This window comes from Pongo abelii, chromosome 2 (assembly GCF_028885655.2).
Source record: "Pongo abelii isolate AG06213 chromosome 2, NHGRI_mPonAbe1-v2.0_pri, whole genome shotgun sequence".
Lineage (NCBI taxonomy): Eukaryota > Metazoa > Chordata > Mammalia > Primates > Hominidae > Pongo > Pongo abelii.
This window is the reverse complement of record NC_085928.1, coordinates 102502434-102528585: the sequence shown is the minus strand read 5'-3', so window position 1 is coordinate 102528585 and position 26152 is coordinate 102502434. Positions and strand designations below refer to the sequence as shown.

The 26152-nt window shown below is 41.3% G+C and overlaps 1 protein-coding gene and 1 long non-coding RNA gene across 2 annotated transcripts; both read left to right on the top strand.

The window, feature by feature from the left end:
* The first annotated feature begins 15499 nt into the window (after positions 1 to 15499).
* Positions 15500 to 17347, top strand: IQCF2 (IQ motif containing F2). The gene is made up of 3 exons (XM_002813682.5): positions 15500 to 15623; positions 15797 to 15889; positions 16911 to 17347. Exons 1-3 carry the CDS (start codon positions 15606 to 15608, stop codon positions 17292 to 17294), a joined length of 495 nt encoding a protein of 164 aa, XP_002813728.1. The 5' UTR covers positions 15500 to 15605; the 3' UTR covers positions 17295 to 17347.
* Positions 17348 to 23739: 6392 nt separating this feature from the next.
* On the top strand, positions 23740 to 24921 carry LOC129058243 (uncharacterized). Its single transcript, XR_008523273.1, has 3 exons — positions 23740 to 23778; positions 24288 to 24477; positions 24605 to 24921. It is a non-coding gene; the product is annotated as an uncharacterized LOC129058243 (long non-coding RNA).
* The last annotated feature ends 1231 nt before the right edge of the window (positions 24922 to 26152 follow it).

The window sequence follows — 26152 nt, the reverse complement described above, 5'->3', positions numbered from 1 at the left end:
ACCATCCTAGATGGGAAAGCACTTGTTTAGAAAATTACAAAAACTGAATTGTAAAGGGAAATAGATGTATTTGACCATGTCAAAATTTAAGACATCTCTGGAATAATACCAGACAGAGCAACCTAAAGTAAATAATTTTTAAACACATAGTAAAAGAAACAATAAGGCAATTAAAATGGTACACTAACAGATATCTACTTAACACAAAGGAAGGCAGTGATGGAAGAACAGGAAACACACACACATGACCTATAGAAACAGACAGCAAAATGGAAGAAGTTCTTTCTCATTGGTAATTATATTAAATTAAAAGTAAAAGCAGAGATTGGCAAAATGGATAAAATACATCATCCAACCATAATTAAGTATAAGAGACTGGTTTTAGATTCAAAGACATAAATAGGTTGAAAACAAAGGAATGGAAAAAGATATGCTTTGCAAACAGCAACCAAAACAAAGATGAAGTAACTATACTAATATCAAACAAAATAGATTTTGAGACAAAAATTATTACTAGTGACAAATAAGGACATTATATAATGATAAAAGGGTAAGTTCATCAAGAAGATAAATACATATGCATCTAACTGTGGAGCACCAAAATATATGAAGCAAAAACTGACAGAATTAAAAAGAGAAAGAAATAATTCAACAGTCATAGTTGGAGACTTTAATATTGCATTTTAGCAAAGGATAGAACAACTAGACAGAAGATCAGCAAGGAAATAGAAGACTTGAAAAACAATAAAAACCGACTACACCTAATAGACCTCTATAGAATACTCCATCCAACAAGAGCAGAATATGCATTCTCCTCAAGTGCACATGGAAGATTCCCCAAGATAGAACATATGTTAGAACAAATCTCAATATATTCTTTAAAAATTGAAGTAATATAAGATACATTATCTGACGATAATAAGATGAAATTAGAAATAAATAATGGAAGAAAATTTGGAAATTAAACAAAACATTGCTAAGTGACTAATGGATAAAAGAAATTTAGAAAATATTTTGAGATGAATGAAGACAAAAACTCAACATACCAAAACTTGTGGAATGCAGCCAAAGAAGTGCCCAGAGGGAAATTTGTAGCCATGAACACCTACATTTTTAAAAAAGAAAATGTACAAATCAATAACTTAACCTTCTACCTTAGGAAACTGGAAAAAGGACACACTAAACCCAACACAAACAAAAGAAAGAAAATAATAAGGTTAAGGCATAAATAAATAAAAGATAATTTTAAGATCAAAAAAGAAGGTCAATGAAATGAAAAGCTGGTTCTTTGAAAAGAAAACAAAATTGACAAAACTTTAGCTAGGCTGAGCAAGGAAAAAGAGGGAAAGACACAAATTACTGAAATCAGGAAAGAAAGAGGGAGCATTACTACCAACCTTACAGAAATAAAAAGAATTATAAAAGAATATTATGGTGAATAAAATGGACAATTCTATGCCAATAATAGATATCACAGATGAAAAGAACAAATTCCTAGAAAGACACAAACTACAAAACTGACTCAAAAGCAATAGAAAAATATTAATAAATCTATATCAAAGAAGTAAAGAGATTAAATTAGCAATAAAGCAACTTCCCACAAGTAAAAACCCAAACCAGATTGCTTCATTGGTAACTTCTACCAAAGTTTAAATAACAATTAACACCAATTCTTCACATACTCTTCCAAAAAACACAAGAGGAGGGAACACTCCCACTCATTCTATGAGGTTAGAATCACCCTGATACCAAACTTAAACAAGGACGTCACAAGAAAAGGAAACTACAGACCAATATTTCTTATGAATAAAGGTGCAGAAATTTGCAACAAAATACTAATAAACCAAATACAGCAGCTTATAAATAGAATTATTATGCCATACCCAGGTGAGATTCATCCAAGGGATGCAAAATTGGTTCAACAAACAAAAAACAATTATTGTGCCACTGTATTAATAAAATAAAGAAAAAGAATCCCATTAATCATCTCAATTGATATATTAGAAAAAAAATTTAGACAAAATCTAACACCCTTTTTCCCCCCCCCCATTTAACCCTGATTTGACACAGCACATGTTTCAGAGACCACAGGGTTGGGGGTAAGGTTATAGATTAACAGCATCCCAAGGCAGAAGAACTTTTCTTAGTACAGAACAAAATGGAGTCTCCTATGTCTACTTCTTTCTACACAGACACAGTAACAATCTGATCTCTCTTTCTTTTCCCCACATTTCCCCCTTTTCTTTTCAACAAAACCGCCATCATCATCATGGCCCATTCTCGATGGTCGCTGTCTCTTTGGAGCTGTTGGGTACAGCTGCAGAAAGGCTGTCACTTCACACTTGGAAGATTGCACAGTGGCTGGGCAGAGGCACTCCTCACATCCCAGATGGGGCGGCCGGGCAGAGGCGCTCCTCACTTCCCAAATGGGGTGGCTGGGCAGAGGCGCTCCTCACTTCCCAGATGGGGCAGCCAGGCAGAGGCACTCCTCACTTCCCAGATGGGGCTGCCGGGCAGAGGCGCTTCTCACTTCCCAGATGGGGTGGCCAGGCAGAGGCGCTCCTCACTTCCCAGATGATGCGGCTGGGCAGAGGTGCTCCTCACATCCTAGATGGGGTGGTGACTGGGCAGAGGTGCTCCTCACCTCCCAGATGGGATGGCGGCTGGGCAGAGGCACTCCTCACATCCCAGATGGGGCGGCCAGGCAGAGGCGCTCCCCACTTCCCAGACGGGGTGGTGGCCGGGCAGAGGCGCTCCTCACTTCCCAGATGGGGTGGCGGGGCAGAGGCGCTCCTCACTTCCCAGATGGGGCAGCCAGGCAGAGGCCCTCCTCACTTCCTCGATGGGGCAGCCAGGCAGAGACGCTCCTCACATCCCAGACAGGGTGGTGGCCGGGCAGAGGCACTCCTCACTTCCCAGACAGGGTGGCTGGACAGAGGGGCTCCTCACATCCCAGATGATGGGCGGCCAGGCAGAGAGGCTCCTCACTTCCTAGATGGGGTGGTGGCCAGGCAGAGGCTGTAATCTTAGCACTTTAGGAGGCCAACGCAGGTGGCTGGGAGGTGGAGGTTGTAGTGAGCCAAGATCACGCCACTGCACTCCAGCCTGGGCAACATTGAGCACTGAGTGAGCAAGACTCCGTCTGCAATCCCAGCACCTCAGGAGGCTGAGGCAGGCAGATCACTTGAGGTCAGGAGCTGGAGACCAGCCCGGCCAACACGGCAAAACCCCGTCTCCACCAAAAATACACAAACCAGTCAGGTGTGGTGGTGTGTGCCTGCAACCCAGGCACTTGGCAGGCCAAGGCAGGAGAATCATGGGAGCCCGAGGCAGGGAGGTTGCAGTGAGCCGAGATCACGGCAGTACAGTCCAGCCTCGGCAACAGAGGGAGACCATTGAAAGAAAGAAAGAAAGAAAGGAAGAAAGAAAAAAAGGAAAGAAAGAAAGAAAGGAAGGAAGGAAGGAAGGAAGGAAGGAAGGAAGGAAGGATCTAACACCCTTTTATTGTCAAAAAACAAAAACAAAAAAAGAACTGGACAAACTAGGAATAGAAAGGAGCTTCCTCAATCTGATAAGGGCCACCAGTGAAAAATTCACAGCTAACATTGAGAGGTGAAGCCAGCTGGGCTTCTGGGTCGGTTGGGGACTTGGAGAACTTTTCTGTCTAGCTAAAGGATTGTTAACACTCCAATCAGTGCTCTGTGTCTAGCTAAATGTTTGTAAATGCACCAATCAGCACTCTGTAAAAATGCACCAATCAGCACTCTGTGTCTAGCTAAAGGTTTGTAAATGCACCAATCAGCACGCTGTAAAAATGCACCAATCAGCACTCTGTATCTAGCTAAAGGTTTGTAAACGCACCAGTCAGCACTCTGTAAAAACGCACCAATCAGTGCTCTGTGTCTAGCTAAATGTTTGTAAATGTGCCAATCAGCACTCTGTAAAAACGGACCAATCAGACTCTGTAAAATGGACCAATCAGTGCTTGTAAAATGGACCAATCAGCAGGACATTGGTGGGGCCAAATAAGGGAATAAAAGCTAGCCACGTGAGCCAGCAGCGGCGACCCACTCGGGTCCCCTTTCACACTGTGGAAGCTTTTTTCTTTTGCTTTTCATAATTAATCTTGCTGCTGCTCACTCTTTGGGTCCACACTACCTTTATGAGCTGTAATACTCACTGCAAAGGTCTGCAGCTTCACTCTTAAAGTCAGTGAGACCATGAACACACTGGGAGGAACAAACAACTCCAGCCATCTTTAAGAGCTGTAACACTCACTGTGAAGGTCTGTGGCTTCACTCCTGAAGTCAAGCAAGACCATGAACCCACTGGAAGGAAGAAACTCCAGACACATCTGAACATCTGAAGGAACAAACTCCAGAAACACCATCTTTAAGAACTGTAACACTCATCACAAGGGTCCGCAGCTTCATTCTTGAAGTCAGCAAGACCAAGAACCCACTGGGAGGAACCAATTCTGGACACATTTTGGCGCCCAATGTGGAGCTACCATCTATCACCAAATGGTGAGTACCATCAGACCTGTTTTGCTTGTTATTCTGTCCTATTGTTCCTTAGAATTCGGGGGCTAAATACCGGGCATCTGTCGGCCAGTTAAAAGTGACTAGCATGGCCGCCAGACTAAAGACATTGGTGTCAGGCCTTCTGGGAAAGGGCTCTCTAACAACCCCCGACTCTTCGGAATTTGGAGCATTGTTTGCCTGGAACCAGCTTCCACTTTTCCTGTACTTCTGGGCTGAGTTGAGGGTCAACAGAGAAGAAAGCCATTCAGCTCCGGGGTCCCGACAATGAGTTGGCTGACTCTGCGGCCATAAGCAGAACTCTTAAACTCATGTTGCCCAAGCGAGACTCACCCATCTATCCTATCTATGCTGACCCTTGCCTCCTGGGCCCTAATGCTTGTCAGATAAACTTCCTCTCACCTCTCTTCTCTGAAGCTAGTCCCACTTCTAAAAACCACTCCCTGTCTCTGGTGTTTTCCAGTTTCTCCTATAAGAATGATATCTAATATAAACTCCAGGACTCTGTTACCTTCTTTAGGCACCCGGGCTCACCAATCAGAAAGACATAATTTTTGCCCAAAGCTCTGTTGGGGCAGGAGACTATCTTATCTGGAATTTTAGGATCCCTCCTCAGACTAGCAGGCCTAACAAAAGCTATTCCAGAAGCTAGGATACGGGGAGCTTCAGAAATGATATCCTTCCTATTCAAATAAGTGAGGACAAAAAGGCATCACTCTTCCAACTCTGGAGATCCCTCACCTCCCTCAGGGTATGGCCCTCCACTTCATTTTTGGGGCATAACATCTTTATAGGATGGGGGTAAATTCCCAATACTAACAGGAGAACACTTAGGACTCTAACAGATTTTCAAGAATGTGTCAGTAAGGGCCACTAAATCCATTTTTTCTCAGTCCTCTTTGTGGTCTAGGAAGACAGGCAAGGGTGCAGGTTTTTGAGAATGTGTCAGTAAATGCCACTAAATCCTACATTCCTTGGTCCTCCTTGTGTTTTGGGAGGAAAACTAGTGTTTCTGCTGCTGCAACAGTGAGTGCAACTATTCCGATCAGCAGGGTCAGGAACCGTTGCAGGTTCTTGGGCAAGAGGTATCTCTGATGCTGCATCAGTGAGCACAACTATTCTGATTAGCAGGGTCCAGGGACTGTTGCAGGTTCTTGGGCAGGGGGAGAAACAAACAAACCAAAACCACAGGTGGTTTTGTCTTTCAGATGGGAAACACTCAGGCATCAACAGGCTCACCCTTGAAATGCATCCTAAGCCATTGGGGCCAATTTGACTCACAAACCCTGAAAAAGAGGTGGCTCATTTTTTTCTGCACTACAGCTTGGCCCCAGTATGCTCACTCTTATGGGGAAAAGTGGCCACCTGAGGGAAGTATAAATTACAATACTGTCTTGCAGCTTGACATTTTCTGTAAGAGTGAAGGCAAATGGAGTGAAATACCTTATGTCCAAGCTTTCTTTTAATTGAAGAAAATACACAACTATGCAAAGCTTGCAATTTACATCCTACAAGAGGACCTCCCAGCTTACCCCCATATCTTAGCCTCCCTATAGCTCCCCTTCCTATTAATGATAAGCCTCCTCTAATCTCCCCCACCAAGAAGGAAACAAGCAAAGAAATCTTCAAAGGACCACAAAAACCCCTGGGCTATCAGTTATGTCCCCTTCAAGCAGTAGGGAGAGGGAAATTTGGCCCAACCTGGGTACATGTCCCCTTCTCCCTGTATGATTTAAAGCAGATCAAGGTAGACTTGGGGAAGTTTTCAGATGATCCTGATAGGTACATAGATGTCCTACAGGGTCTAGGACAAAAGTTCGATCTCACTTGGAGAGATGTCATGCTATTGTTAGATCAAACCCTGACCTTTAATGAAAAGAATGTGGTGTTAGCTGCAGCCATGGAGTTTGGAGATACCTGGTATCTTAGTCAAGTAAATGACAGAATGACAGCTGAAGAAACGAACAAATTCCCTACCGGTCAGCAAGCTGTCCCCAGTATGGATCCCCACTGGGACCTCAACTCAGATCATGGGGACTGGAGTTGTAAACATCTGTTGACCTGTGTTCTGGAAGGACTAAGGAGAATTAGGAAAAAGCCCATGAATTATTCAATGATGTCTACCATAACTCAGGGAAAGGAAGAAAATCCTTCTGCCTTTCTTGAGTGGCTACAGGAGGCCTTAAGAATATATACTCGCCTGTCATCTGACTCACTTGAGGGTCAGTTGATTCTAAAAGATAAGTTTATTACCTAATCAGCTGCAGATATCAGGAGAAAGCTCCAAAAGGGAGCCCTGGGCCCTGAAAAAAATCTGGAGGCATTATTAAACCTCACAACCTCGGTGTTCTATAATGGGGACCAAGAGGAACAGGCCCAAAAGGAAAAGCGAGATCAGAGAAAGGCCACAGCCTTAGTCATGGCCCTCAGACAAACAAACCTTGGTGGTTCAGAGAGGACAGAAAATGGAGCAGACCAATCACCCAGTAGGACCTATCAGTGTGGTTTTCAAGGACACCTTAAAAAAGATTGTCCAATGAGAAACCAGCTGCCCCCTCGCCCATGTCCACTATGCCGAAGCAATCACTGGAAGGCACACTGCCCCAAAAGACAAAGTTTCTCTGGGCTGGAAGCTCCCAACCAGATGATCCAATAACAGGACTGAGGGTACCTGGGGCAAGCGCCAGCTCATGTCGTCACCCTCACAGAGCCCCAGGTATGTTTAACCATTGAGGGCCAGGAAATTGACTTCCTCCTGGACACTGGTGCAGCCTTCTCAGTGTTAATCTCCTGTCCTGGACAACTGTCCTCAAGATCCATTACCATCCGAAGAATCCTTGGACAGCCTGTAAGCAGATATTTCTCCCACCTTCTCAGTTGTAATTGGGAGACTTTGCTCTTTTCACATGCCTTTCTTATTATGCCTGAAAGTCCCACACCCTTATTAGGGAGGGATATATTAGCCAAACCTGGAGCTATTATTTACACGAATATGGGGAGCAAGTTACCCATTTGTTGTCCCCTGCTTGATGAGGGAATCAACCCTGAAGTCTGGGCATTGGAAGGAACAAACTCAAGCTCCAGCCTTAAGCCTTCCCACAGGAAAAAACTTCTCTTTATATGTCACAGGGAGAGCAGGAATAGCTCTTGGAGTCCTTACTCAGACTCATGGGACAACCCCACATCAGTGGCATACCTAAGTAAGGAAATTGATGTAGTAGCAAAAGGCTGGCCTCACTGTTTACAGGTAGTTGTGGTGGTGGCCATCTTAGTGTCAGAGGCTATCAAAATAATACAAGGAAAGGATCTCACTGTCTGGACTACTCATGATGTAAATGGTTTACTAGGTGCCAAAGGAAGTTTCTGGCTATCAGACAGCCACCTGCTTAGATACCAGGTGCTACTCCTTGAGGGACTGGTGCTTCAAATACACACATGTATGGCCCTCAACCCTGCCACTTTTTTCCCAGAGAATGGGGAAACGAATTGAGCATGACTGCCAACAAATTATAGTCCAGACTTATGCCGCCCAAGATGATCTCTTAGAAGTCCCCTTAGCTAATCCTGACCTTAACCTATATACTGATGGAAGTTTATTTATGGAGAATGGGATATGAAGGGCAGGTTATGCCATAGTTAGTGATGTAACCATACTTGAAAGTAAGCCTCCACCCCCAGGGACCAGCACCCAGTTAGGAGAACTAGTGGCACTTACCCGAGACTTAGAACTGGGAAGGGGAAAAAGAATAAAAGTGTATACAGATAGCAAGTATGCTTATCTAATCCTACATGCTGGTACTGCAATATGGAAAGAAAGGGAGTTCCTAACCTCTGGGGGAACCCCCATTAAATACCACAAGGAAACCATGGAGTTATTGCACGTAGTGCAAAAACCCAAGGAGGTGGCAGTATTACACTGCCAAAGCCATCAAAAGGGGAAGGAGAGGGGAGAACAGCAGCATAAGTGGCTGGCAGAGGCAGAGAAAGACCAGCAGAAAGGAAAGAGAGAAAGAGACAGTCAGAGAGAGAGAGAGGAAGAGAGAGACAAAGAGGGAATCAGAGAGAGAGAGAAAGAGAGACACAGAAAGTCAAAGAGATAGAGGAAAAGACAGACAAAGATGGAGTCAGAAAGAGAGAGACAAAGAAGTCAAAGAGAAAGAGAGAGAGAAGTAGTAAAGAAAAAAACAGTGTACCCTATTCCTTTAGAAGCCACGGTAAATTTAAAACCTATAATTGATAATTGAAGGTCTTCTTTGTAACCCTATAACACTCCAATACCACCTTGTTGTTAGTGTAAACAAGGGTATAGCCTGAAAACACTGTGGCCACTGACAACACGTAGGCCTCCTATCAAAAATCCTTAACCCAGCAGGTTTCATAACAGGGGATCTAAATCTTAATTAATTACCATACAAAGGTCAGACCAGGTCTAGGAGGAACTCCCTTCAAGACAGGATGATAGATGGTTCCTCCCAGGTGATTAAGGAAAAAAGACACAATGGGTATTCAGTAAATGATAAGGAAACTCTTGTAGAAGCAGAGTTAGGAAAATTGCCTAAAAATTGGTCTGCTCAAGTGTGTGAGCTCTTTGCACTCAGCCAAACCTTAAAGTACTTACAGAATCAGGAAGGAGCCATCTATACCAATTCTAAGTTAATATGGACTGAACAAGGTCTTATTAATAGCAAAGAATAATTGAAATCCCAAACTTATAAGGTTTTCAACAAAAGTAAAGTTTGCTAAAAGTTAACAGTGTAAACATATATTATCCTAACTTCTAATCTTGTGGAAATCAGACCCTATCAGTACCCCTAAAAGCTCAAGTCCATCAGCACAGAGCCATACAACTAATACCCCTACTTATAGGGTTAGGAATGGCTACTGCTACAGGAACCAGAAGAGCCAGTTTATCTACTTCATAATCCTACTACCACACATTCTCAAAGGATTTCTCAGACAGTTTGTAAGAAATAATGAAACTATCCTTACTCTAAAATCCCAAATAGACTGTTTGGCAGCAGTGACTCTCCAAACTACCAAGGCCTAGACCTCCTCACTGCTGAGAAAGGAGGACTCTGCACCTTCTTAGGAGAAGAGTGTGGTTTTTACACTAACCAGTCAGGGATAGTACAAGATGCCATCCAGCATTTACAGGAAAAGGCTTCTGAAATCAGACAATGCCTTTCAAACTCTTATACCAACCTCTAGAGTTGGGAAACATGACCTCTCCCCTTTCTAGGTCCCATGGCAGCCATCTTGCTATTACTCGCCTTCAGGAGCTATACTTTTAACCTCCTTATCAAATTTGATTCCTCTAGGATCGAGGCCATCAAGCTACAGATGGTCTTACAAATGGAAACCCAAATGAGCTCAACGAACAACTTCTACCAAGGACCCCTGGACCAACCTGCTGGCCCTTTCACTGGCCTAAAGAGTTCCCCTCTGGAGGACATTAAAACTGCAGGGCCCCTTCTTCACCCCTATCCAGGAGGAAGCTGCTAGAATGGTCATCGCCCAATTCCCAACAGCAGTTGGGTTGCCCTGTTTAGAGGGGGGATTGAGAGGTGAAGCTGGCTGGGCTTCTGGGTCATGCGGGGACTTGGAGAACTTTTCTGTCTAGCTAAAGGATTGTAAACACACCAATCAGCACTCTGTGTCTAGCTAAAGGTTTGTAAATGCACCAATCAGCACTCTGTAAAAATGCACCAATCAGCACTCTGTGTCTACCTAAAGGTTTGTAAATGCACCAATCAGTACTCTGTAAAAATGCACCCATCTTGCTAGCAGTCTATCAATTTTGCTGATCCTTTCAAAAAACCAGCTCCTGGATTCATTAATTTTTTGAAGGGTTTTCTGTGTCTCTATTTCCTTCAGTTGTGCTCTGATTTTAGTTATCTCTTGCCTCTGCTAGCTTTTGAATGTGTTTGCTCTTGCTTCTCTAGTTCTTTTAATTGTGTTGTTAGGGTGTCAATTTTGGATCTTTCCTGCTTTCTCTTGTGGAAATTTAGTGCTATAAATTTCCCTCTACACACTGCTTTGAATGTGTCCCAGAGATTCTGGTATGTTCTGTCTTTGTTCTCATTGGTTTCAAAGAACATCTTTATTTCTGCCTTCATTTAGTTATGTACCCAGTAGTCATTCAGGAGCAGGTTGTTCAGTTTCCACGTAGTTGAGCAGTTTTGAGTGAGTTTCTTAATCCTGAATTCTAGTTTGATTGCATTGTGGTCTGAGAGACAGTTTGTTATAATTTCTGATCTTTTACATTTGCTGAGGAGAGCTTTACTTCTAACTATGTGGTCAATTTTGGAATAGGTGTGGTGTGGTGCTGAAAAAAATGTATATTCTGTTGATTTGGGGTGGAGAGTTCTGTAGATGTCTATTAGGTCCACTTGTTGCAGAGCTGAGTTCAATTCCTGGGTATCCTTGTTAACTTTCTGTCTCATTGATCTGTCTAATGTTGACAGTGGGGTGTTAAAGTCTCCCATTATTATTGTGTGGGAGTCTAAGTCACTTTGTAGGTCACTAAGGACTTGCTTCATGAATCTGGGTGCTCTTGTATTGGGTGCATATATATTTAGGATAGTTAGCTCTTCTTGTTGAATTGATCCCTTTACCATTATGTAATGATCTTCTTTGTCTTTTTTGATCTTTGTTGATTTAAAGTCTGTTTTATCAGAGACTAGGGTTGCAACCCCTGCCTTTTTTTGTTTTCTATTTGCTTGGTAGATCTTCCTCCATCCTTTTATTTTGAGCCTATGTGTGTCTCTGCATGTGAGATGGGTTTCCTGAATACAGCACACTGATGGGTCTTGACTCTTTATCCAATTTACCAGTCTGTGTCTTTTAATCGGAGCATTTAGTCCATTTACATTTAAAGTTAATATTGTTTCCTTACACCTTATACAAAAATTAATTCAAGATGGATTAAAGACTTAAACATTAGACCTAAAACCATAAAAACCCTAGAAGAAAACCTAGGCATTACCATTCAGGACATAGGCATGGGCAAGGACTTCATGTTTAAAACACCAAAAGCAATGGCAACAAAAGCCAAAATTGACAAATGGGATCTAATTAAAGAGCTTCTGCACAGCAAAGGAAACTACCATCAGAGTGAACAGGCAACCTACAAAATGGGAGAAAATTTTTGCAACCTACTCATCTGACAAAGGGCTAATATCCAGAATCTACAATGAACTCAAACAAGTTTACAATAAAAAAAAAAAACCCCATCAAAAAGTGGGCAAAGGACATGAACAGACACTTCTCAAAAGAAGACATTTATGCAGCCAAAAAACACATGAAAAAATGCTCACCATCACTGGCCATCAGAGAAATGCAAATCAAAACCACAATGAGATACCATCTCACACCAGTTAGAATGGCGATCATTAAAAAGTCAGGAAACAACAGGTGCTGGAGAGGATGTGGAGAAATAGGAACACTTTTACACTGTTGGTGGGACTGTATACTAGTTCAACCACTGTGGAAGTCAGTGTGGCGATTCCTCAGAGATCTAGAACTAGAAATGCAATTTGACCCAGCCATCCCGTTACTGGATATACCCAAAGGACTATAAATCATGCTCCTATAAAGACACATGTACACGTATGTTTATTGCAGCACTATTCACAATAGCAAAGACTTGAAACCAACCCAAATGCCCAACAATGATCGACTGGATTAAGAAAATATGGCACATATACACCATGGAATACTATGCAGCCATAAAAAATGATGAGTTCATGTCCTTTGTAGGGACATGGATGAAATTGGAAATCACCATTCTCAGTAAACTATCACAAGAACAAAAAACCAAACACTGCATATTCTCACTCATAGGTGGGAATTGAACAATGAGAACACATGGACACAGGAAGGGGAACATCACACTCTGGGGACTGTTGTGGGGTGGGGGGAGCGGGGAGGGATAGCTTTAGGAGATATACCTAATGCTAAATTATGAGTTAATGGGTGCAGCACAACAGCATGGCACATGTATACATATGTAACTAACCTGCACATTGTGCACATGTACCCTAAAACTTAAAGTATAATAATAATAAAATTTAAAAAAAAATTGCACCAATCAGCACTCTGTGTCTAGCTAAAGTTTGTAAACACATCAATCAGCACTCTGTGTCTAGCTAAAGTTTGTAAACACATCAATCAGCACTCTGTAAAAATGGATCAATCAGCACTCTGTAAAATGGGCCAATCAGTGCTCTGTAAAATGAACTAATCAGCAGGACATGGGCGGGGCCAAATAAGGGCATAAAAGCTGGCCACCCGAGCCAGCAGCGGCAACCTGCTTGGGTCCCCTTCCATGCTGTGGAAGCTTTGTTCTTTCACTCTTTACAATAAATCTTGCTGCTGCTCACTCTTTGGGTCCACACTACCTTTATGAGCTGTAACACTCACTGCAAAGGTCTGCAGCTTCACTCCTGAAGTCAGCAAGACCACAAACCCACCGGGAGGAATAAACAACCCTGGACATGCCACCTTTAAGAGCTGCAACACTCACTGCGAAGGTCTGTATCTTCACTCCTGAAGTCAAGTGAGACCACGAACCCACTGGAAGGAAGAAACTCCAGACACATCTGAACATCTGAAGGAACAAACTCCAGACACACCATCTTTAAGAACTGTAACACTCGCTGTGAGGGTCCACAGCTTCATTCTTGAAGTCAGTGAGACCAAGAACCCACTGGAAGGAACTAATTCTGGACACAACATCATATTTACTGGTGAAGTACTGAAACCTTCCTCCCTAAGAACAGGAGCAAGACAAAAATGTCTACTCACCACTTGTATTCAACATTGTACTGGAGATTCCAGCCAGAACATTTAATCAAGAAAATTAATAAAGACATACAGATTAGGAGAGAAGAAGTAAAACTCACTATGTGCAGATTACATGATTCAAGGTTGCAGGATATAAGATCAGTAACAAATAATGGTTGTATTTCTATATCAGCAATGAAAAAGCCAAAAATGAAATTAAGAAAACAATTTCATTTACAATAGCATCAAAAAAGTACAATACTTAGGAATAAATTTTACACAAAAAGAGCAAGATCTGTACACTGAAAACTCCAAAACATTGTTGAAAGAAGTTTAAGAAGACCTAAATAAAGACATCTGTGTCTGTAAGTTAGAAGACTTAATATTGCTAAAATGACAATATTCCCCAAATTGATCTACAGATTTAGCATAATCCCTATCAGAATTCAGCTGACTTCTTTTGCAGAAATTGACAAGCTGGTTCTAAAATTCATATGGAAAGTCAAGGGATTCAGAATACCCAAAGCAATCTTGAAAAAGAAAAGCAAAGTGGGAGGGCTCACACTTCCTGATTTCAAAACTTACTACGAAGCTACAGTAATCAAACTGGTTTGGTACTGGCACAAAGACAGACATATAGGTCAGTGAAATAGAATTGAGAGTCTGAAAGAAACCCATATATCTATGGTCAATTTAGTTTTGACAAGGGTGCCAAGTCCATTCAATGGGAAAACAATTGTCTTTTTGAAAAATTATGCCAGAACAACTGGACATCCACATGTAAAAGAATGAATTTGAACCTAGCCTCACTCCATACACAAAACTTAAAATGGATCAAAGATCTAAATGTAAGAGCTAAAGCTATAAAACTCTTAGAATTTTAAATTGGCCAGGTATGGTGGTTCACACCTGTAATCCCAGCACTTTGGGAAGCTGAGGTGGGAGAATCACTTGAGCCCAGGAGTTTGAGACCAGCCAAATCAACATAGTGTGACTCCATATCTAAATAAATACATATTTTAAAAAATAAAAGAACAAAAAATGAAAAAAAATAAATAGCCAGGCATAGTGGTGTGTGCCTGTAGTCCTAGCTACTCAGGAGGCTGAGGTGGGAGGATCACCTGAGTCCAGGAAGGTCAACCCTGCAGTGAGCCAAAGTTGCACCACTGCACTCCAGCCTGGACAACAGAGTGACACCCTATCTCAAAAAAAGAAAAAGAAAGAAAGAAAATCATTTTCTCTTAATGTTCAAATTTGTCACCATCAATATTTCCTTGTATCTATTTAAATTTCCCTGTGGCTATTTCACCTTTTTCATTCCACTTCGTTCTCTTTCTTGATTACCCAGATTGGTAAACTGTGTATCTTTAAAACTGGTCTTGTCAGAATACTGCCTTTTAAATTTATTTTCCACTACCCATCTTCGTTTTCTATGTCATTAATTTAAGTTTTGATCTTTATTTGACTGCTTTCCGGATTCATCTGGCGTATCTTTTTCTAGTTTCCTGAGGCTTTGTGAGGCACTGAGTCAAGGGAAGACAGGAAGTGCTAAATCTCACCAGACACTGGAGAGTGATATGGAGATGCACCATCATGGTCCTCCCTGCTTTGCCATGCTGCTGATAATGAGAAGGGACTGTGGATGGACTTCACATGAGGAGAGCCCTGCTATGGAATGGCACTCAAGTGCTCTATTTTTCCACCCTCAGCTCTGACACATCTCTGACAGGAGGCAAGTAGACAGGTGGTACTGAGGAGAGAGGCCATTTCTCTTACTGTTTCCTGTCTCTGAAGAGAAGGAGGAAGTAAAAGCTGAAGAACAACAGGAATGAAGTCAGTGGCAAGACCAACCAGTGCCACTGACCAGACCTGAGATTGAAAGATTAACCCTCTCCCACCCCTGACTCTAACCACATGTGCTCTCAATCTATCACAATCCTTTCACATGGACCCCTTAGAGTTGAAAGCCCTTAAAAGGGCCAGGAACTCTTTCTTTGGGGAGCTCAGTTCTTGAGACGCAAGTCTGCCAACGCTCCCGGCCGAATAAAGCTTCTTCCTTCTTTAACCCAGTGTCTGAGGGGTTTTGTCTGCAGCTTGTCCTGCTACAGTACAAGTTCCCCTGGAGTTTGTTTCTGACAGAGACACATCTCTGTGGCAGATGTCCCAATCCCTATGTCATAATGCAATTGTGAATTCAGAGCTCTCTCCTCACTCATGTTACTCATGCCAGACCTTGGGAAGCAGAGAAATCAGGGCTAATGAACCATCTAAGTACAGGCCATGAGGGTTCGATTTTGTGTAAGAGACATGGCCAGATCTATTAGGTGGACCAGGTGTGGGTGGGTGTCTCCTTGGGCTTTACAGGACTTGAGAAAAGAGAGGATGTTAAAGTAGTAATTGTCTTTGTATAGAGTCATAGAGAGAAACAGTCTTAACTCATTTATGTATTTCCCATTTAATTCTGATGACAGACCAAAGGCAATTTAATTTTAGTTATAATTGAGGAAGTCGAAGAAAGCATTGAATGGGAGACATTGCAGAAGAAGGAACAGCATAAAATCAAGGTGAGAAGAATTCCATGTACTTAAGAGAAATCCAGAACATTTATATCTACATCATGAGGTGTAGGACTTTGCCTCTTATTGATCCAGGGTCTAATTAGGAGTCAACTCAATGTTGGCTCATTTTTCCTCCACCCCCTCAGTCTGGGCTGTCTGGATCTGGGCCTGACTGAGACATTGAGAGTTATTGGAAAGAATGAAAGCCTTGGGAGGCCGAGACAGGCAGATCATGAGGTCAGGAGATCGAGACCATCCTGGCTAAATGGTGAAACCCCGTCTCTACTGAAAATACAAAAAATTAGCCAGGTGTGGTGGCAAGCACCTGTAGTCCCAGCTACTCAGGAGGCTGAGGCAGGAGAATGGTGTGAACCTGAGAGGCAGAGCTTGCAGTGAGCCGAGATCATGCCACTGCACTCCAGCCTGGGCAACAGAGCGAGACTCCTTCTCAAAAAAAAAAAAAAGAATGAAAGCCATCAAGAAATGCATGAGGCTGAGAGGTGAGAATGTGAGAACTTGGAATTAGAGAGTAGACTGTTCAAAATATGGAAAGACTTGGAGTAGAATATGTGGTCAGGGTATTGAAAACCTACCATAGTATCAAAATATGGTCGTAGCAGACAGAAATCAGCCAGTGGTGGTTTGGGGCTGGAATTAGCAGAGAATTACCAGGCAGAAGGCTATGAGGCCTTTCCAAACCCAGTGAGTACCGAAGAGGTGAGTGTGACTAACAAGGTCCCACACATCCCTATTGCACCCTTCTAGTTACTAATGGTTTTTCCCTTGATCCACGCACTGCAAAAATAGTCTGGAGAAGAACTCTGTGACTCTAAGATTGAAGTGATGTGCCCAGAGTGGCAGAGGAAGGTCACCACCAGGTCTGAGGCTCCTAGTCAGTGTCTGGCTAACTCCCCTGAACTCTGAGGAAGGGCTGTGTGTTGAGAGAGAAAATCCAGGCTCCTTCCAGGAAAATCCTAGAAGTTGGTGGCAGGAAGTTTTCTGACTGATCTCTCTTGTCTCTGCTTAGGAAAAACTTAGAATAAGAACAAAAGCAGCTGTAAAGATCCAGGCCTGGTGGCGGGGCACCCTGGTGCGCAGGACACTGCTACATGCAGCCCTCAGGGCCTGGATAATTCAGTGCTGGTGGCGGATGATGCTGTCAAAGGTGCTGGAGAAGAAACGGCAGGCAGCTCTGATCGCCTACGCAACCACAGAGAGGGCAGTGATCAAGCTCCAGTCTTTGGTCCGTATGTGGCGCGTCCGCTGGCGATACTGCCAGGTGCTCAATGCCATCTACGTCATCCAGGGCCACTGGCAATGCCACAACTGCCAGACCTGCGCTCTCCTCCGGGGCCACTGTGTGGTCACAGCCACTCACTTGCAGTTCCACATTGAGATCATCAACTCCTAAGGGCTGGCAAGAAGGGCACTGTGTCTACTGTCCCTATTAAAGGTCTAACCTGGTCTGGTGTGTCTCATGGGCTCCCCCAGCTAATGGGATTCTTGAGACTTGGACCTTGCTTCCTCCTCTTCTCCCTGAGAAAGAATTTCAGTGAGGTTTGCCCCCTGTGTCCAAGGACCCTGTTTTGGACTGACAATGGCCATAGGAAGCCCCAGTCTGCCCTGATATATGACAGAGCCAGAAATCCCAGTTCCCATCCCCAGCCTTATTTTCTTCTCACCGGGGGATCTGGGAGGCAGTTGGGCTCCATATTCCTGAAGATTCTGGGCACCTCTGCACATATGGATGGACTACTGGGCTCTGCTCTGTCAACCTAGAATCAAGGTTGGCTGGGGTCTGGGATGCCTCAGTTTCCTCTTTGGCAAGCACCTAGATGGAATGGCAATATTTGGCTGATTCTCCTGGGAGCAATGCAGTGCAGCCCCAGGTGAAGGATAAGAGGCTGGCCTTAGTGGTAGGTGGGGCTGGGGCTAGGCATGCTAATGATTAGGTGGTGACCCTAAGGACTAGTGGAAAACAGAAGTTTACAGAAGTTCATCTCTTCTCTACAATTTCCTCACTAGAACTCCTCTCCCCAAGGGCCATGTGACAAACAGGCTCCCTCTGATATTACTCCCACCCCTACTCTTATCTCAATTATTGGTGATTTTATCATTGGTCAAGATGACCCTACAATCTCCTCCATTCTAACCTCAAATAAACTTTTCTGCTCTTCTCCTCAGCTATTCACTCCCACAGTCATACCAAAACAGTGCTATTCTATGGAACTTCTGTGATGATGGAAATCTCTCTCTATGCTGTCCAATATAGTAGCCACTAGCCACATGTGGTTGTGGTGCACCTGAAATGTGCCTAGTGCAACTGAGGAGTTGAATTTTTTATTTTATTTAATTTAAATTTAAATAATCATTGGACAATGATGCTCTAGACCTCATCATCACCAATAATTGTACTATTGCTCAAATTGCTTTTTCTAATTTTCCATTCTTTGATTACTTTCTTCTTTCAGTTCACCTTTTCAATAACCCCAATATTTCTTCAGACATGATAAGGTCTTCCAGTTTATTGACCCTATCATTTTTTTTACAGCCACCACCCCTGACATGCTGTTGCATGTTTCTTTACCTAGTGCAAATTCCGTGGTTAATTATCATCTCTCCCCTGCACTACCTCACTCCATTGGCCCACTCTCTTTCTGCAAACATGTATGAGATGAAGCCAACCATCTCCCTGTTCCATGCCTACAGAATAAGGGAACATGCCTGGGACAAAACCAACAACCGTGAGGCGTGGTCTTCATTGACATTCATGACCACATATATCAACTGGACTAATTTCCCAATGAATTTATCTAGTATGTTTGCATTTATATCTTCTGAGTTGAATAATTTACACCACCTCCTCTCCAAATGTTTGTTATTTCGGTTGGAATAAATGGTGTCAGAAATGAAACCTGAAAAAGAACACTATTGGAAGGGATTGGCAATTCTTGGAACTGGTGTGCAAGACCCACTTGAGCCCTTTGAGCTCTCTGCTTCCAAGGCTTGCCTGTTCTTCCCTGGTGAGTCTTCTCTCAGGCTGAGCCTCTCTCTTTTTGGTATTATTTGATATTATTTGGGATCTGGTTTGGATCACGCAACCTTAATAAAGACCATACATCTCTCCTTGAATGATAAAAAGACTTTTTGCCTCTTCTGGTAAGTTCTTTCTTGTATAAAGATGTGTGTCTTTCTGAATTGAGTACTCTTGGTTTCTACAGAATTTACAGTCAGCCTGTGAGGCACGTCTTTTCTGGTTTGTGGAACTCATTTAATATTTTGATCAGCATGCATAGGTTACAATTTTTGCAAACACTCTTATACTGGTTTCTTTTGATTTGGCTTGACTCTTTTGTTTCTGAAAATCTTCTGAAAGCAAAAACAAACATTCTGGATGGTGGGTGCAGGATGGCTAATTAAAAGCCACTAGGGCAGTCCCCACCATCTAAAGCACAAGCCTAAACTCCTGAAGTTCCCTAACAGGATTTATAGAATTTTCTTTGCTCTTGAGAGATTAATAAGAAACAGAGTGGAATTCTCAAACATTAAGGCATACCAGGTTTCCTGGGACTCCAGCTGGCTGCATATTACAGCCCACTCTTGTGAACATTTTAAAATTGATGAGCAAAATTATTTATTTTTATTTTTACTTTTTATTTTTGAGACAGTTTTGCTCTGTCACCCAGGCTGGAGTGCTGTGGCACCATCTCAGCTGACTGCAACCCCCACCTCTTGGGCTCAAGTGATCCTCCCGCCTCAGCCTCCCAAGTAGCTGGGACTACAGGCATGTGCCACCGCACCTGGCTAATTTTTGTATTTTTGTAGAAATGAGTTTCACCATGTTGGCCAGGCTGCTCTCAAACTCCTGGCCTCAAGTGATCCTCCTGCCACAGCCTCCCAAAGTGCTAGAATTATAGGCAGAAACCACCACACCTGGCTCCTGATGAGCAAAATTAAATCAGCAAAAATTCAGAACTGAAATGATCAATATTCTAAAAACCTGCAGTTGTAAAGTTAACATGTAGAGTCTTCTAAGTTCTCTGTCTTTTTCTGCCTACTTTGAACCTGCTGACTTTTCTACTGGTGTTGAGATAAAACCTCCTTATGGCATTCTGGCCAAGTTTTTTTAAGCATTAAAGGGCTTTCAAATTAATGACTACAAATTATAACAGCTTCATAGTAACCAAAACTTAGACACCTTGTAGAACTATAAATTTAGGGCCAGGCGTGGTGGCTCATGCCTGTAATCCCAGCATTTTGAGAGGCCAAGGTGGGCAGATCACCTGAGGTCAGGAGTTTGTGACCAGCCTGGCCAACATGGCGAAATCCTGTCTCTACTAAAAATACAAAAATTAGCTGGGAGTGGTAGCAGGTGCCTGTAATCCCAGCTACTCGAGAGGCTGAAACAGGAGAATCACTTGAACCCAGGAGGTGGAGGTTGCAGTGAGCCAAGATCACACCACTGCACTCCAGCCTGGGCAACAGAGTAAGACTCCATCTTAAAAAAAAAAAACAAAAAAAAAAACTATAAATTTAGGTTTGCCTGACTAATAATTGCATATGGTAATGGAATGCTTAATTGAAAAATTAGTAATCTCAAGGAAAACGTACTAGATAAATGTTTATAAAAGTTAGGCTCTCACATCAAACAGGTCAAAATCTTGAGTTCACAGCCATGCTATAAGGCATCTCTGTCCAGCATAAAAATTTTACTTTTTTGGCCACACAGAGGCCAAAGAGAAAAAGCTGGAAAAAAAATGCTAAAATCTTTCCCCTTCTGCATATGCTAATCAGGAAACCAGACCAGCAAACAGAAGATAGGTTTGTTACTAGTTTAAGACTACTTGGAGATTTTGTTTTCCTTATACAATTCAGCCAGTCTTAGCTAAAATGTAAACATGGAAAATTTAACCCTAAACTTTGAAATTTAAAAAGGACAAAAAGAAGGTAGGGGTGAAAGAAGCTTTTAAAAATCAATCTGCCATGGAAACTGCTTTCCCCAAAATTTTAGTTCACAGGCTTCATTAGAATACCTATAGGGAAAACAAAGTTAAGCCATATGAGTAGGTTCCTATTTTCTCCAAAATGTAATTTAGATCCACCTGTCTTTTATAAACCAGTGAGCTTGTGTTATTGTCTCATGAAAAAAATTCTAAAATGAAAGCTGTAGATCTCTCTCTCTCTCTCTCTCCTTCTCTCTCTCTCTCTCTCTTTCTGTGTGTGTGTGTGTGTGTGTGTGTGTTTGGATGTGTTTATGTAAGAATATATGTATTATATGTTTTGTCAACATGGTAAAATCTGACATAGTCATACAGAAATCCCTTAAATTTGTTTTATTTAGATTGAATTAGGCAAACAGGACTGTATATAAAATATATAGGAATTAACCCACATGATTTTTAGTTCCTGTGACTTAAGTAAATATTTAATAAATAAGCTAATTTTAAAATTGTTTGTAAAATTTTAAAATGTGTTCAAAATTGTCAGTATACATTTTTGCCTGGATTTACTGGTCAGTTTTATATTTGTCTCTAAAAGATGTTTAAGGTGTCAGAGTTTGACACAAAAGTTACAGAACCATAAACCCAGCCAAAAACAGAATTTTCTTTGTTTGTGTAATTTTTTATAAATAAAACCAATTAAATATTGTTGGTTTAGAGAAAATAGCTGTATCTTCTGAATTACCAGCAAAATAGCCATATATTTAACTTTAAGGTTCCTACTTAGGTGAACACTTGATATTCACAGGCTATAAAAATGGTTAACAAGAAAATAATTTGAAATAATGACTAGTTTGTCTAATATTCCATTTCTTGCAAGTAATACAGGTAAGCACTAAAAATAAATAAGTAATGCAAATATAAGCTAGATAAATGCATATAAATGAACTTTTTATGTAATTTGACATCTTAAAGTTATGTTAAATTAAATAATAGATACCCACTAAACATTTGGGTTATTTACAAATAAGACTAAAAAATACTAAAACAAATTGCTGAACATAAATATGAGTTTGTTCTTGGCTTCTTAAATTCTATAGAAAGCCTAAATATATTTTAGACTCTTAATATACATTTTTAAACTATGGGGAAACATATTTCTAAAAATAATAAAATGGTTCTAATTTATAAAATACTGATATGTGACAGACAATTCAAGATTTCTTGTTTCCAAGGTTTTCACTACAATTTAAGGTTACTAAGAGTTAAAAATTCTAATTGATATATAATTGGCATATAAAATGTGCCAAAAAAGTAAGATGTGCTTCACGTACCCTAAAACTTAAAGTATAATAAAATAATAATAATGAAATAAATAAATAAATAAATAACCATTGACTTTTAAAAAATGGGAAAAAAAAGTAAGATGTGCTTTTGATCAGAAAAAATATATAAGAAACACATTAAAATATGTTCTTTATTTTAAACTAAATCACCTAATTTTGAAGCTATTTAAAGTTTATTTGAAAATATGAAACAAATAGAAAGGAAGCAGTGAAGAAAGTTGTGGATATGAAGATGTATTTTTGGTAACGAAAGTTAAAAAGGAAAGATAATATTTTTGTATAAAAATCTTGTGTGGCCTGGCGCGGTGGCTCACGCCTGTAATCCCAGCACTTTGGGAGGCTGAGGCAGGTGGATCATGAGGTCAGGAGATCGAGACCATCCTGGCTAACACAGTGAAATCCTGTCTCTACTATAAATACAAAAATTATCCAGGCATGGTGGCAGGTGCCTGTAGTCCCAGCTACTTGGGAGGCTGAGGCAGGAGAGTGGCGTGAACCCAGGAGGCGGAGCTTGCAGTGAGCCAAGATCTCTCCACTGCACTCCAGCCTGGGCAACAGAGCAAGACTCCATCTCAAAAAAAAAAAAAACCTTGTGTGACACGTTTTTGTCCTGAAGTAAAATCACCGAACATTTAAGAAAGAGGAAGTATAGGCTGGGCATGGTGGCTCATGCCTGTAATCCCAGCACTTTGGGAGGCCAAGGTAGGTGGATCACTTGAGGTCAGGAATTTGAGACCAACCTGGCCAGCATGGCAAAACCCCATCTCTACTAAAAATACAAAAAATTAGCTGGGCATGGTGGGCACTTGTAATCCCAGCTACTCAGGAGGCTGAGGCAGGATAATTGCTTGAACCCAGGAGGCGGAGGTTACATGCCACCACGCTACACTCCAGCCTGGGCAACAGAGCAAGATTCCAAAAAAAGAAAAAAGAAAAGAAAAGAGGACATATACAACAGAGCACACAGTTCAAGTATGTCATCAATGGTCTCAGTAAGTCATAAAAAGGTTAATGAAAGAGAGTTGATTAAAGGAATTTTGTGTGTAATTAAGTTGGCTACAATTAGAAGGGAATTATTTAAGTCCTTCTAAAGATTAAGCTTCAATATTAAAAGTATACTAACATAAAACTAAAAAATATGGTTCCCAATGTTACAATAGCAAGGTTTTCTTAAAGTATTAATTTGCTCTTAGTAAAATTGCAAGAAAGACCCCAGGATGTATTGCAGAGATGTGACTTTGTCTCACTGCAGCCTCAAACTCCTGGACTCAAGTGATCCTCCCATCTCAGCCTCCCGAATAGCTGGGACTACAGGCACATGCCCCCACACCCAGTTAATTTTTGTATTTTTTGTAGAGATGGGCTCTACAATTGTTGCCCAGGCTGGTCTCAAACTCTTGGGCTCAAGCAGTCCTTCCACCTCAGCCTCCCAAAATGCTGGGATTATCGGCATGAGGCACTGGACCTGGCCTGACATTTTCATTTTTAATACTGAAATGTGTCTTTAACAGTCATCTCCTAAACTACAGTTTCTATTTCTTCCTGATATGTATTTAAATTCTCTACTTTCAGGTTGGAAATGCTGTATACCATTTTTCCATACAAAATGGTAATTTCATTTCTTGAGGTAAAATTTTTCTTTTTGAAGCTTCTCAAATTTATATCTCAGAAGTTCAACTTTTGCTGTTCTTCAATGCACATGGTTTACAGGTCATACACCATTGCCTTTCAGTCTCCTCCCCCTGAAAAGGTATATCTTTTTGCTTGGATGGGGTGATAACTCTCTTCTTCAATCTTTTAACCAACTCCAGTTCTAACTCTATTTTTTTCTCCAGTTCTAACTCTATTGTTATGGCCTGATGCTGAAATGTTTATCTTGAAGGTCTAGAAAAGCAATGTTTTCCTTGAGTATAGCTTCATTCTCTACTCTTGTCTTTTCTTAATGTGTCTGAATTTTTCTATGTAACCAGGACACTTCTCACACTGTTACTAACAGCCATGTATTTTCCTGCTCAAGGTACTAGTTTTCCTTGTTTATATTCCCCTATAATAGTGTAAACTCATAACCCTGAACACCCTCTTCCTATGTCTGAATAAATTCAAGTACCCTTTTATCAGGTTGAATTCTAGGCTATCTAAATGGGCTTCCTGTAAAGAAAAGCAATTACCAAGAGATGTGAAGGACCTCTTCAAGGAGAACTACAAACCACTGCACAATGAAATAAAATAGGACACAAACAAATGGAAGAACATTCCATACTCATGGATAAGAAGAATCAATGTTGTGAAAATGGCCATACTGCTCAAGGTAATTTATAGATTCAATACCATCCTCATCAAGCTTTTAAAAGTATACTAACACAAAACTAAAAAATATGGTTCCCAATGTTACAATAACAAGGTTTTCTTAAAGTATTAATTTGCTGTCTTCACAGAATTGGAAAAAACTACTTAAAGTTCATATGGAACCAAAAAAGAGCCCACATAGCCAAGACAATCCTAAGCAAGAGAACAAAGCTGGAGGCATCTCACTACCTGATTTCAAACCATACTACAAGACTACAGTAACCAAAACAGCATGCTGCTGGTACCAAAACAGATACACAGACCAATGGAACAGAACAGAGGCCTCAGAAATCACACCACACATCTACAACCATCTGATCTTTGACAAACCTCACAAAAACAAGAAATGGGGAAAGGATTCCCTATTTAATAAATGGTGCTGGGAAAACTGGCTAGCCATATATTGAAAGCTGAAACTGGATCCCTTCCTTACACCTTATACAAACATTAACTCAAGATGGATTAAAGATTTAAATGTTAGACCTAAAACCATAAAAACTCTAGAAGAAAACCTAGACAATACCATTTAGGACATAGGCATGGGTAAGGACTTCATGACTAAAACACCAAAAGCAATGGCAACAAAAGCCAAAATAGTCAAATGGGAGCTAATTAAACTAAAGAGCTTCTGTGTGGCAAAAGAAACTACCACCAGAGTGAATGGGCAATCTACAGAATGGGAGAAAATTTTTGCAATCTACCCATCTGACAAAGGGCTAATATCCAGAATCTACAAAGAACTTAAACAAATTTACAAGAAAAAAACAACCCCATCAAAAAGTGGGCAAAGGATATGAACAGACACTTCTCAAAAGAAGACATTTATGCAGCCAATAGACATATGGAAAAATGCTCATCATCACTGGCCATCAGAGAAATGCAAATCAAAACCACAATGAGATACCATCTCACAACAGGTAGAATGGCAATCATTAAAAAGTCAGGAAACAACAGATACTGGAGAGGATGTGGAGAAATAGGAATGCTTTTACACTGTTGGTGGGAGAGTAAATTAGTTCAACCATTGTAGAAGACAGTGTGGCAATTCCTCAAGGATCTAGAACTAGAAATACCATTTCACCCAGCGATCCCATTACTGGCTATATACCCAAAGGATTACAAATCATTCTACTATAAAGACACATGCACACGTATGTTTATTGCAGCACTGTTCACAATAGCAAGGTCTTGGAATCAACCCAAATGTCCATCAATGATAGACTAGATAAAGAAAATGTGGCACATATACACCATTGAATACTATACAGCCATAAAAAAGAATGAGTTCCTGTCCTTTGCAGGGACATGCATAAAGCTGGAAACCATCATTCTCAGCAAACTATCACAAGGACAGAAAACCAAACGTCGAATGTTCTCACTCAAAAGTGGGAGTTGAACAATGAGAACACATGGACACAGGGAGGGGAACATCACACAATGGGGCCTGTTGGGGGGCAGGGGGCTGGGGGAGGGATAGCTTTAAGAGAAATACCTAATGTAAATGGCGAGTTGATGGGTGCAGCAAACCAACATGACCACAAGACCTGGTCTCCAAAAAGAGAAAAAAAGAATTAAATAGCACATTAAATGGAATATATTCCATGACCAGGTAGGATTTATTCCTGGAATGCAAGGAT

Coding starts and splice junctions, on each gene's coding strand:
- IQCF2 (XM_002813682.5), top strand. Junction 15,890..16,910: donor AGGAACAGCATAAAATCAAG/GTGAGAAGAATT, acceptor GTCTCTGCTTAG/GAAAAACTTAGAATAAGAAC.